The sequence below is a fragment of the Salvelinus namaycush genome, chromosome 24, assembly GCF_016432855.1.
Source record: "Salvelinus namaycush isolate Seneca chromosome 24, SaNama_1.0, whole genome shotgun sequence".
NCBI classification, from domain to species: domain Eukaryota; kingdom Metazoa; phylum Chordata; class Actinopteri; order Salmoniformes; family Salmonidae; genus Salvelinus; species Salvelinus namaycush.
Window position 1 is genome coordinate 19,593,357 of NC_052330.1, and position 14,349 is coordinate 19,607,705.

General features: G+C 40.7%; 1 protein-coding gene across 1 annotated transcript in view; it reads left to right on the forward strand.

Annotated features, from left to right (window-relative positions):
• The first annotated feature begins 351 nt into the window (after positions 1 to 351).
• Positions 352 to 14,349, forward strand: part of LOC120019321 (nesprin-1-like) — a 131,844-nt gene continuing 117,846 nt past the window's right edge. Inside the window, exon 1 of the mRNA XM_038962619.1 lies at positions 352 to 421. Within this exon, the coding sequence (XP_038818547.1) occupies positions 352 to 421 (70 nt within the window). The remainder of the gene's footprint in view (positions 422 to 14,349) is intronic.

A 14,349-nucleotide genomic window follows, 5' to 3' on the forward strand; every position in this document is an offset into this window, starting at 1 on the left:
TGCAGATCAGCAAGGAGTGAGACTGAGGAGAGGGAGAGAGAGAGAAAACAGTATGAGAAGAGAGGGAGGGAGGGGGCAGAGAGAGAGACACATACACACATACACAGACAGACAGGGGAGGAGCTTGAGAGAGTGAGAGATTGCAGCCTGAGTACTGCTGCAACAGGGATGACTTGTTCAGGAGGATACAGAATTATGGACACAGCTCAGTCTCCATAGACCCCTTTGAGTTTGGACTGTAGACTCAAGCTACTGAAAAACTAAGAACTGATTCCAGAACAGAGGTTCAACTTCTGCTGGGGTTGAGAGACAGGGGTTGGAGCACAACTTGACTGACCCCAGGGCAGCGGTATGGCATCATCACCCCTGCACTATGGACGATCAGCCAGGGATATTGCCAATGTCATGCAGAGACTGCAAGGTAAGTGCTTTCTGCTTACTCATTCATTATCTTGCTCAGTCTGCAGTGGTTTGAAAGGGGACCTAGTGCGGAGGTTGAGGCATGACACAGCAAAAATGCCTTTGAATTAAAGGTATGCTATGTTACTACAATGCTGTCCTCTAAACTATTACATTCTTGTGTGAATCTGTACCAAAATGATTTACCAGTGCTGGAGCAGAATTATATTTGTTTGGCTTTAAATTCTTGAAATGCACTGACTTGTACTGTAAAACATTTGAGATAACTGTCTGCAAAATCCAATGTCGTTTGATAGTATTTTGAGGTTGTTGTGGTCAATAATATTGTGTATAGCGCAATTTTCCTCTCAGTGCTTTTGCATTGAAGGTCAACTTTGGTGGACTTTTAGTCCGTGTGATGCTCCATGTGGTCTAGTGATGCACCACAGTATGCAGGTAAAAGTACAGTAGCAGTGTTGTCTGTGTGCCAGATTATACGTCATGTCTAACTGCAGGACAGCTGTTCTATAGCTTACCTTGTGTGTGGAGGGGCAGACCGTGGTAAAGCTGATCCTCTGAAGAGCTGACAGGGTGAACACTATTCTTCCCTCTCATCTCTTCTGTACCAGCAGGACTGCTTACTCTGTCTGATTATGGTCGTGCTGACAGATTTATAGCTAACCCATAGTATTAGAATTGTATTCAGTATTTTCAATATTTGCTCTGTACCATCTCTGTATCACCACAATGATGTTACACACTCACTATCTTCCTATTACTGCCATTGAAGTGTAACCACTGCTGTTATCAGCATCATTATCATTACTCACTGTTCATGGCTCTGAGCTGTGGTCGCCTTAGAAACCTGTACTGCTGCAGATTGTTTGGTGGCGCCGGTTTAACGCTCCCAGGTTCAGGACCAGATTGATGGCCATATCAGGACTCTGGGGGAGTCATGTGACACTGGAGCTGAGAATGAGATCCAAAATGGCTGTGCCCTATATGGCTTCGTAGGTGGCAGAGCAGCTGAGAGGAGAGCATCCCTCCCTCACCACACTGCTAGTCAGCATCATCACTGTTGAGCTGGAGTGCATGGTAGTTTACTGTGATTTCATACTGATTCAGAATGATTGTGTTTCATATGAGGAAATTCACTTTCACGGCTCATCAACAACAAAATAGAACAAAGTATTTCACAGTATCATTATGAAAAACTCAGACAGTTGCAAGTAATAAAATTGTAATAAAGCCTATAATGTAGTTATCATTCACATGAATTACTATGAAATTGTTGATGTTGTCTCAGTAGTAGGAATGTCAATAGTAATCTTGATCTACTTTATGTTTCTTGAAAAGTCCTTGTGTGTCACCAGTTAATCTAGCGTAATAAAACAACAAGGTAATGTACCCCCCTCTGATAGTGTTTTAAAGTCACAAAGAAGCCCATTGTTGCCAGATAGACGCTGCAACATATTTAGATGAGGGGAATCACATGAACTGTAATGTCATTTGACTCAAAAAATGGACATGTTTTGAAAATAGCCCTAGATATTTGTAGTTGTTTGCGGTGTGTCTCTGTGACACCAGTAAGTGAAAGCGTTATCTGCTCTCACCAAGCTGCACATAATGGTTTCTTGATGATGTTAGTTGCCATGCAGGTCATTACAGAAAAGAGAGGCCTTGTTGCAATATTTTGTCATTGTTGTGTAGAGATACCATCTCAGCTTCCTTGCCTTTTAACCACAGACCCAAAGAAACAGTAAAACTATTTGTGTATGTTTAGATAGTATTCAGGTACAGGTAGCTTGATTCAACTATCAGGTGTGTATGATTGAATGGTTCACCTAATAATATGCACAGATGGATTAATTACACTGAGTGTACAAAACATTAAGAACACATGCTCTTTCCATGACATAAACTGATCAGGTGAATCCAGGTGAAAGCTGGATTCACCTGATCAGTTTACATAATGGAAAGAGCATGTGTTCTTAATGATCCATTATTGATGTCACTTGTTAAATCCACTTCAATCAGTGTAGATGAAGCGGAGGAGACAGGTTAAAGAAGGATTTTTAAGCCTTCAGACAGGTTGAGACATAGATTGTGTATGTGTGGCATTCAGAAGGTGAATGGGCAAGACAAAAGATTTAAGTGCCCTTGAACAGGGTATGGTAGTAGATGCCAGGCGCACTGGTTTGAGTGTGTCAAGAACTGCAACTGCTGGGTTTTTTACTCTCAACAGTTTCCCGTGTGCATCAGGAATGGTCAATCACCCAAAAGACACCCAGCCAACTTGACACAACTGTGGGAAGCATTGGAGTCAACATGGGCCCGCATCCCTGTGGAACGCTTTCGACACCTTGTAGCCCATGCCCCGTTGAATTGAGACTGTTCTGATGGCAAAAGGGGGTGCAACTCAATACTCAATCATTAGGAATGTGTTCCTAATGTTTTGTACACTCAGTGTATATTTCTAATACAGTACCAGTTGAGATGCTTTCATTTAGTGTTCTTCCTTCTGTGATGATCATCTACAGTTGATGAGTAAATGTTGTCATTTGATATTTATAATTGACAAAGGTGGTACTGTATCTAGCTTTGACATGACATCTGATTCCATGTTTCTGATCCCCTTTTTTAATGAGATGAAGGTGTGTTTGAAACATATACTTTCTGTACGGATCAGAGCATAGAAAAAGTTTTCTTTGGCTCTGTCAGTAGATCTGGAGGAGAAACAGCTTGTTAGCAGCCTAGAACACCTGTGTATGTGGTCTATAGAAAATATACTGCCATATTGGCTTATTAGATATTTGAGTAGATGTACCATCTTTGATTGACATCAATATTTTATTTGTTTCAGAGCCAAAGGGTTTAAATCAACGTAAATCCTTGTCAATGTGATGTAATAGTTCTCAGATCAGGTGCAATCAAGTGTTTTAGGTGAAAATGTACCGTGATCCAATATACTATTTACCTATAGTTACATAGAGAGAATTTCCTTTTCCGATTTTGTTTCTCTCACCAGATCTGATTACTCTCTGTCTCTCTCTTTCAAAAGACATTGTTCTTGAATTAAAACAATGTTCTTTCTACAATTCCACATCATGCTCACATTTCCCTTCAGGCTCAATTTAGTAGCTGATAAAACAGTGCGATAGAACATCAATACCAACATAAACTTCTGCCCCAGTTTTGGGGTGCTGTTTTTTGTCTCCTCCTTTCTTTTTTGTACCTCTTCCTGCGAACGGTGTGGCAGTGAGAAACAGCAATTAGTGACACCATATGGCGGAGAACGGCGAGGCTGCTTTGAACGCCTCCCAGCCTGAACTCTCCCATATGCCGTGGAATTCAGGCATTTATTGTCTCTCATTAACAGGGAAATCCTCCGTTTTTATTTTCATTTGTCATCTATTTTCCTCGTCGTGGGCGGTGGAGGCACAAGTTACACACCTATGGCATGGTGCTTACCGTCTGTTTAGATAGTAGAGACAGGTTTGCTAAGCTTCTTTGGAGAGGCGTGAGCTTCACTATCTCAGTGCTGTGAATATACTCCTGTACAGCATACATGTGAATGTATTCACAGAAATTGGATTACAGAGTACTATGTGTACAGATCGAGGACATTTTACTGTACAATTAAATGAATATATGATGTTATGTTATTGAGAAATAAACATTGTAAGATAAGTTTATGTAAGATATAGTTTTGTGCGTGATTTTTATTTATAATTTTTTTGGGGTGGTTAGATCAGCTTTAATATTGCAGATAGATTGTGGCTTCCATCAGTGTAATTGTCTGCATCATTTCCAATCCCCCATATATATATTTTTTGTAAATATATATATATATTAATTTAAATATATATACTATATATTTTTATATATATTTTCCTTCTTTATTATTTTACCCTAACCCTACCACCCCTCCCCTAATTGGAGTAAACTAGTGGAAAACAATACTTAAGCTTCTACTTTCAGTTTATACAGTCTATACATTTTACAGACAGTATATTTTACATTAGTTATCTTTTGTTTGTTTTTAGTCCCAGCCTTCAGCTACCCTCAGCCCCTCCCATCTATCTCTGAAGACCATCCAGTTTTGATTTCTAGCTGTCATATATTTTTCCACTGTGCTGTGATGTTTCACAAAAGTTCTGAACCTTTATTCTCATAGTTTCTACAGATTGTAAATTAAAGATAAACTGCTATTTGCAGAGTTAGTTCCAAGTAAATGTTGCAATTTGTTAGCCATTCCTGAACCTGCGACCAAAAACAAGCTACACAAGCTACACAAGCTACATTGGTACTACGTACCAAAACAAGTGATCTAATGATACTGTCTCTTTGCAGCAAAATCTGCAGGGCTGGGATGGTTGTATCCCCCATACTGTATATATGACATTCTATTGGTTGCAAGAATTTTGTATAATAATTTAAATTGAAAAAGTTTTTAGTTTTGAATCTGGCGTCATGTTGTTTGTCAGTTCATAAACCATGTGCCATGGAATCGGTACATTGAAAATCTCCTCCCAACTATTTTGCATTCTGTATGGCGCAGCTGTCAATTTTTGGTCCTTAAATGAAACTGGTATACTTTTTTATTTATCACAATTTTCTTTAGCCAATTTTGGTCTTTAATGCAGGTCCGACATACAAGTTCCTTACCATCTCCCCTTTCCACTTGCCTCCTCCATTTGTGCAGTAATGCAGCAATCAGTTGGTTGTAATTTTGGATAGAGCCGATATGTCCATATATTTTTGTTAACTGCATGTGTGACATACCTCCACCAGTCCTATTTATGATATAATTTACAAGATTATATATATTTTTTAAATCAATTAGTATATTTGAGTTTAACCATAATATTGGTTCTAATATTTGTTATGTCTTTTCTGGTGGATTAAACTGAAATTGCAACCAGCTTTCTATTGCTTGTTTAAAAATAGTGATATTTTGGAGATTGTTTCATTTTCAAATAACCCGAAAGGGAGAAGTTGTAATCTGAATGAAGGGTAAAGGCCATTCTTACTAATCTGCTAGAGAACCACTTCGGATTTAAGTATAGTTTTTGTATGACTGAAACCTTTCGTGTGAGGTCCAATGCCTTAATAATTCATAATTTCTGCCCTCCAAATTCATATTCATTATATAAATAGACCTGTTTAATTTTGTCTGGCTTGCCGTTCCAAATAAAGGGAAATATTGTTTGCTAATATAATTTTAAAAACAAGTTGTTAGGTGTAGGCAGGATCATAAGTAAATAAGTAAACTGGGATATGACTAAAGAATTAATCAGGGTGATTTTTTCACAAATAGACCGGTGTTGTCCTTTTCATGGTAGCAAAATGTGACCGACCGGCTCGATTCGGCTTATGCAGAAAAATTTGAAATTGTGTTTTTTACATTGGATAAAAATAGAGACTCAGAGCTATAAAATGGTATATCATACACTACAGTTGAGGAACAATAGGAGAGTAATTCTGCTTTGAAAGTTGATAAACCTCACTTTTGAGAAAATGTCCCTTGAATGTTTTGGTACCTACTGGAGAGCTCATCTTGTCTACACCCATTCAGCATCGTACACACCCTCTTAAGCTTTAGCCCCAACCATCTCTTTAAGGATTCACATGTGGGGCTATGTACTAAATAACCAAAGACTTCAAGACTAAAGGCTGGTTTATACTAGGGGTGTTTATCGTAAATTTAATCTGGAGTGCCAGAGAGTGCTCTGGGCGTTCGTAAACTCAGAGCATTTCGGTCTTGGAGTGTTCAGAGCGCACACCGGACGCTCTGGCCGAGGAGTAGGGTTGACCCGAGCGATCTGACCTGACAGCACCAGTCAAGCACCCAAGCTAACTGGCTAACGGTGGCTAGCTTGCTAGCTACTTCCAGACAAAAATGAGAGAACAGCTCACTCTGACCATTTTACTCACCCTAGCAGAGCTGGTTATCCAGAGCATTGGTGACTGCAACTGTGCTGCTGGCAACAATTTAATTATGCTTTTTTGCCAACGTTTACAGACACCGGCCATATTCAACTGGTGTTGAGCGTTTGTAAATTCGTCAGTTATTCTGCACTCTTGCACACTCAGACGAGAGTGCTCTGAAATTGGAGTAGATAGCCAGAGCGAATTTACCAGCTACGTCTATCGACAGTTGTCGCAGTGACATCATAAACATTCTATTGAAATAGTTACTTGCATAGTGGAGTCTTTTGTTTAGACATGTAGCTAGCTAGCTAAACAATGAACCATAATCCCAACTCATAATGTTACTAGTAACCCGGCATGAATCTGAGGTAGATAACCAACCATGTTCAATGTTAGCTAGCTAATATTAGGCTATAACTAGCAATGCAAATGGAATTGAGATACGAATAATATTAGTACACAAATCATACACATAACGTTAGCTAGCTAACAGTTCACTTTAACTTGAAATGAAAATGACTTTCTGACCAAATTAGAAACATGTAATATCTGAAAATGTAGCTAGCTAGACTATATTACCTGTATACATGGATGGACGCTTCTCCCTTTCTGTCATGGATGCCATGGTTGCCCTTAGTTTGAAGATGTAATCCGGAGACAGGTATTTTATCCAACAGCCTTCTGTGTATTCTCTATTCGACTCCATCTGCATATTTGCAATCAAACGCCAGAATTTTCTCCCTCTCCTTAGCTATCATACTCTAATTCCACTGATTTCAAAACTCAGTCCTCCAGAAAGTGGAGAGCAACACTTATGCAGTTCTACTACGTGATTTCTTCCAAAAAAGCCTCGTTAGAAAGGATTACCTACACATACTGACCAGCTCACACCAATCCAAACTCATCTCTCGGCATGTCCAGCCCACTCATTATCTCAGCCAATCATGGCTAGCGTGAAGGTTGCACTCTTTTTCCATGGCTATACCAACTCTTAATTTAACAATTTTATTAGTATTTACAGATGGCATACAAGTTTGACATTAAGGTACATGAAAGTTCACATGTTCCAGAAAGATTTCTGGCAAAAATTACATTTTGATTTAAAAAAAAGTTTACGTTCAAATGGCGCTCCTATGAAGTAGTGACACATCTAGTTTCAACATCAACATCTAGTTTCCTGAAGCAAGTCACAATTCTTATCTAATTTGGCAAACTTTCTGTTAAAATGTATTGTAGTGAGATCATTTTATTCTTTCGGGATATGAATACCAAGTACGTCCACTTCATTGTCAGACCATTTTATTGGTAAACTACACAGTAATGTAAAAGTTGTGTTTTTTAGAGATCAGTACATAAAATGGTGCATTTATCAAAATTCGGTTTTAATCCAGAAAGGTTAGAAAAATTATCTAGATCCTTTATGAGGCTGTGCAGAGATCCAAATTGCGGATTAAAATGAAGACATTAATCGTCAGCGTACCCTGGATTTACTAGCCCCTTGATATTATTGTTGGATCTGATTTTAATAGCTAACATTTCGATGGCCATAATAAATAGTTATGCCGATAGTACACAGCCTTGTTTTACTCCTCTTGACAATTTAATACTTTCTGAGAAGTAGCTAATATTTACTATTTTACACCTAGGGTTACTATACATAACTTTGACCCATTGTATAAGTGATAATCCAGGCATTTATATATCAATTCCAGTCGTACTTTATCAAAGGCTTTTTTAAAGTCAGCTATGAATACCAGGCCTGGTTTCCCAGATTTTTTTTATAGTGCATGAGTTTCTTTATTTGTTTGGATCCTTGAAATACACTTGAACTAGTGTTGTTTGGGTTTGTTAGGCTTTGCCCAATGCACATGGCTCATGTCGTCATATGGAATAGGTTCAGAGCTAAGCCAGCGTGCATCTAAGAAAATGCTGGAATGTGGTTTCCTTTTTACGAGCTCCTTCTACAGTTGCACTCATGGATGACGAAGAGGTGGAGAAGAGGGAGGAGAGGAAGGAAAAGGAAGAGGGTAGTTGAGGTGAGCACATCTGGATAAGATCCTGAATGCCTGATACTGAAAAAGAGAGAAAGTGCCACAGAGGAGAAAGCAAAACAGAGAAAGAGACTGGAGAAAGAGGGGGAGAGAGAGTCGGAAAATATTAGAAAGAGAGCGAGTAAGAGATAGATAACATCCTTCCTAAGTGATGTTTAATCAACTGGGCTGGGAATGGCATCATCCCCCAGGTTAACCTAGAGGCGAAAGAAACGCACATCTACAGTATTTAGGCACCGTGCTGGCTAGCAGAGTAGAACACTTGAAAATTGAAAGGAGAGCCGCACACTCTAGGAGCTCAGATGCAAAAATGTAATAACCTAATGTCCAACGTTTCGACAGACAAGCTGTCTTCATCAGGGTATAATTCCACAGGTTGGCACGGTGCCATGGTAACATCCCAGTCCAATGCAGACGGTCACCTTGAGCCGGTCCACCCTCCTTTGTGAATCTGACACCTCCATTCATCGTCTCTGGCTCTGGTCACTGCTGTTCAGACACACACAGGCAACTAAAAATAGCAGCAGCATTTCTTTTCATCACACCGCTGGGAGTTTTTCAGTTGCCGTAGCCTGTTTAGCTTAAATCTGTATAACAGAGAGGGAGGCTTTGAGACCTATTGCTCATTAGGAAACAGTCATTAAGCTCTATACGTCTATAGCCACAGAAATGAGATGGTGTGTCTCGTTCTTTTCCCAGTCCTGGAGCTACACCGGCCACACGGCACCCCAGATTGTGTTTATGACCCATTGCCATGGCAGTAGTCACATGACAGCCAGCATGGGCTTCTTTGCCCCGCAGGCCTGGCTGTGTCTGGTTCAGTTTTTGCACCAGACTAATATGTTTGATGAAGTTGGTGTATGTATGGTGTGTGTGTGTGTGTGTGTGTGTGTGTGTGTGTGTGTGTGTGTGTGTGTGTGTGTGTGTGTGTGTGTGTGTGTGTGTGTGTGTGTGTGTGTGTGTGTGTGTGTGTGTGTGTGTGTGTGTGTGTGTGTGTGTGTGTGTGTGTGTGAAAGAGAGAGAGAGAGAGAGAAAGGAGGAGAGGGGGAGTTTATCAATTTTGTTTGTTTAATCATTCACATGTTGAGAGGAGTGTGTATGTGTATATGACTTTACCAGCCCTTCACTGTCACCTCACATTACCAATCAGATGGTAATCTCTATTCAGCTGCCAATCAGATAGAGTTTGAGTGGCACACCACAGGATTAGGCCACCAGGGTTCTGCCCCAAACAATACAGGGGGCGTGGCCTCCAACAGGTCTTAGTAGAGGTGCTATTATACAGCTGTCAATCAAACTGAGTCCACCCCTAATGCCAACGCCTTAAAGAAGGTCAGGTATGTTTCAACAATAATCTGTGGCAGAGAAAGCATGTAATGAAATCGAATAAGCAGGAAAGATAAAATTCACTAAAAGTCAGAATGCATGGATCTTTTTTCTGGGCAGGAATGATATATTTTCCTCTTGTCATTTGCAGTATCGCGCTGCGATTTTTCACCTCATTCCTCCCTTGATTAGATTTACTCTTTCAAATTAGATTCCATTATTTTATTATAAAAATGTAATGACGCTCCGATAAGGCAAGTTGCTATGGTATTTGTGACAGTGAGTGACAGTCCTGGAATATCACTGATCACACATCAGTATGGTTTCAATGCATTTCAATTGAACCAGAGATGCTTCCTGACAGATTGAAGAACATGATACTGTTTCTGATGGACACACATAACAACAGTCTTCACAGATAGATCTTGACATCAGTGTCCATGACCCCAAAGTGACATTACTAGATCCAAACCCTTCTCTCCATCTCTCTCTTCTTGTTATCTCTCACACACAGATGTACACGTACACGTACACACACACACACACACACACACACACACACACACACACACACACACACACACACACACACACACACACACACACACACACACACACACACACACACACACACACACACACACACACACACACACACACACACACACACGTGAACAGACACACACATACATTTTATTTTAAATCTTGCCCAGATGTCATCACTGACTGCTGTGGCTGTTTGACCTTTGTCATGGCAGTTTTATTACCTCTCTATTTTTGGACATAATGGTTTTAATCTGCATTGTTTATTCAAGGATTAAGGATTACTGTAAATCCCTCAATGATTGAATGAATATCATACACCCTACCTGGAGTCTTTTCTAAAGCTAAATTGGTTTGTTACAGCAAACCATAGCCATGGGAAAGGTTGTGGTTTAAAGTAAATTGCAGCCTTTGGGCCATGTATGGGTATTGAATGTGAAGCAAAATCGTTTGGGAAATTCTCAATTTCCCTTTTCATCTGAACCTTTGAATGTGGAAATTACCCAAACACAGGTGTGGGATGTCTGGTAAATGACCTGCTATCAACAGTCTAGCTTTGGTGAACACAAAGATGATATTTGGACATCTTTGTCACTACCGTGGTGCTCTCAAGGCACATCTGGTGCTGAAAGGCGTAAGAGTGCATGTAAGGGGGAAGTGGGTGTTTTACTAATCATTTCCACTTGTTCCTCCTTCCCCTCTTGTCTTTTAATGCTCTGTCATTATTACTGAAATGTAATTAGCAATGCTAATGGCCTGGCTTTTGAAGCTCTTTGTAACCAATATTAGGATTGGTGAAATGTGTTGGAAAATGTCCTGTGTGGGACAAGTGGATGAAGAGGAGGGGTCATGTTAAATAGTAAAGTGTGTGAGGGATGTGGGGGTAGTAAGGGGTGTCAGGGTTAAAGTGCTGAGGCGGAAGCAGGGAAAGTGGGGTATTAAAGGGGTGAGGGGGGGGGGGTCAGGAAGTAGAGTAAGGGGGAGTGTGTTTGTGTGTGTGTGTGTGTGTAGGTCGAGATTACAAAGTACCTCTCTGACTACCACACTAGCCTCCATCAACCATGAGACACCAAGTTCTAACAGACAGGATACATTATCAGAGCTATAAACACTAGCTATAGCAATGGGTATAACAAGACATGAAATAATGAAATATATCAGACATAGGATTGAGAGGTCTGGCTTTGGCTGGTGAGTTTGCTTCCTGCTCTTCCTGCTGAGCACCTGCCTGTCCCTGTTCACGTATAATTAAGGCTGATTTATGCAGAGGATCGTTAGGGGATGAGCAGGGGGATCAGGGATGCTCAAATGGAGAGTAGGATCCTCTGGGAAATCACAAGGTGAAAACAGACTCTTACTCCTCTCTTCTCTTCTCCTCTCCTCTACTTTTCTCTCCTATCCTCCCCTCTCTTCTCCTCTTCTCTCCTGTCTTCCCCTCTTCTTCCTACTCGATTCTTGTGGCAAATCTATATTTTCTGTTTTTGTTTCTGATGTATCACTCAATGACTCAAATAGTGTACAGTAGTGATATCACTGTAGGTCAGGGTGTATTTGAATGAGTACATTTTGTATCGTGTCTTACTCCACAGTACCATTGGGTGGCGCTGTGCCACTTTCCTCCTATTGAGAGTGAATGAGAGATCCTGGCAATTCAGTGAACCAACCCAAATATCCTCTGGGTGAATAGATTAAGAGGCGAGCCAAAGCAGCTTCTATTTCTCCCTCCAGGAGTCTGTTTGTTTTTCCTTTCATGGCTGGAAAAGCATCTTTCCCCTCTCCCAAGGCCCACTTCCACCCCTGTGGACACACCTATGTGAGCACTGAGCCCTCGTCCCCGACCCAGACAGAACCTTCACAACCCTAGGAATGTCTGTGGTGTTCTGGGGTCTGCCAGGGGGTCCAACAGGGAATCAGACCAGTAGAGGGTTAGACTGGTTCTCTTCCTCTACCTCTCTATCTACCCCCTTCTTCTTCCTCTTCTCCTGGACTGATGTGAACTCTCCAGAGCTTGCTGCAGCCTCCAGGATGATTCTAGTTTATTCTCACTGGTATAGATTCTCATAGATAAATACAAAATATGCTGCTAGCTCCCATTCAGTTGATGTTGCAGTGTGTGAGTTTCTACCCATTATCCAGGATGGTAGTTAATAAACCCCTTGAATGCTCAGCATCTTGTTTAGTTTGTTGTTGTGTAGGGTTGTTTCTCTAAACCCTTCAGTCCTCTTCATGTGTTTATTTGCTGTTTCTCATACTTATAGACTATGGCTCTTTCTGATTGAACTATCATTGAGTAGATTTACATCCACTTTAATAATTAGATAATAAACTGATTATGACAGTTGCCATTAGCAAGTTGATGTTTTTTGGGATGAGTCTTGTCCTTGAGCTGAGTGATTTCTGCTAGATGGGCCAGCTGCAAAATGAAAATTGTCTATATTGTAAAAATTCATGAACATTTGTTAAGATTTTTGGTCTTAATTTAAGGTTAGGGTTAGGCATTCAGATTAGCAGTGAGGTTAAGGTTAGGGTTAAGGTTAGGGTTAGGCATTCAGAATAGCAGTGAGGAAAAGGTTAGGGTAAGGGTTAGGCATTCAGATTAGCAGTGAGGTTAAGGTTAGGGTTAAGGTTAGGGTTAGGCATTCAGAATAGCAGTGAGGTTAGGGTTAGGGTTAAGGTTAGGGTCAGATTTGATGACTTGTGTCTGTGCCAGGTGGTGACCACTCTGCAGAGCTGCCTCCAGAACAAGGTTCATGACGAAAAACGCTAACCTGCATGGCATTAGTCATGTAGACACCTTACTCTGCTTACCTTAATCGACGTAAGGTCAAAATCTAAGTAAGCATATGTTGATTAAAACAGCTGTCTTTCTGAACGAGCTCTGGAATGATTAGGACATGTAAACAGCTTCATCGGAGACTCAGCGGTGGATCTGCACATGTGCCTGCACCAGCAGCGTTTGGATAAACGGAAACTATTGCTCTTAGAAATAGTTTTCACATGCAAACTTCATATGTCCGAACTCAGAATCAAATAGGCTTCCTAAAAATAACATGGTCGCTGTGGTAGAATGTTTATTTTGATTGCCGATTTTCTGCAATTTATCAATGTCCCTTCAGGTAGCCTGATTTCAGATGTGTCCATGTAAACAGGATTATTAGGGAAATTGTTCTTCTGGCAAAGCATGTAAACGTTTTAATTGAACTATTATGAATCTGACTATTCACAATAATCATATTATAGTGTGCATGTACACGTACACATTGACATGTTCAGTACCATGACTAGCTCCCATACCTCAGTATCTTGAATAGAGAATCAGTTCGGCTCTCCATAACTAGTCACCAACTCTGACGTAGACAAGATCACACTGTGAATCAAAGGTAATCTGAACTCCATGGAACTGATGAGTATAAATAACAACAAAGCCTGCATGAATTCATCAGTCAATACCAGCTGATTCATTATGTATGTCCTCAATACCTCCCTGTGCCTCTTCAGCAAAGGTCTATAGTCTTTATGTAAGCACAGAGGAGGTTGTTTCTGTTTATAATACTGTCAGATCTAGTGTGGTATATTTCAGTTTGAAAAGCACTGTGTTGTGAGTTCTGAACCTTAGATTATCAGGCTGCTACAGTATAAGGATGTGGGATTACTGGGTCTCTCCAGGAGTGGGATAAAAAATCATGGGGGTGAGGTGGGTTGTGTGTTTAAGGTTTTGAATGTGTGTGTGTGTGTGTGTGTGTGTGTGTGTGTGTGTGTGTGTGTGTATGTGTGTGTGTGTGTGTGTGTGTGTGTGTGTGTGTGTGTGTGTGTGTGTGTGTGTGTGTGTGTGTGTGTGTGTGTGTGTGTGTGTGTGTGTGTGTGTGTGTGTGTGTGTTGGATGTGTGTGTGTGTATGTGTGTGATGTGTGTGTGTTTGTGTGTGCATGGGATGTGTGTGTGTGGTTGCGTGTGTGTGTGTGTGTGTGTGTGTGTGGTTGCGTGTGTGTGTGATGTGTGTGTGTGTGATGTGTATGTGTGGTTGATGTGTGTGTGTGTGTGTGTGTGTGACGTGTGTGTGTATGTGATGTATGCGTGTGTGTGTGTGGTTGATGTGT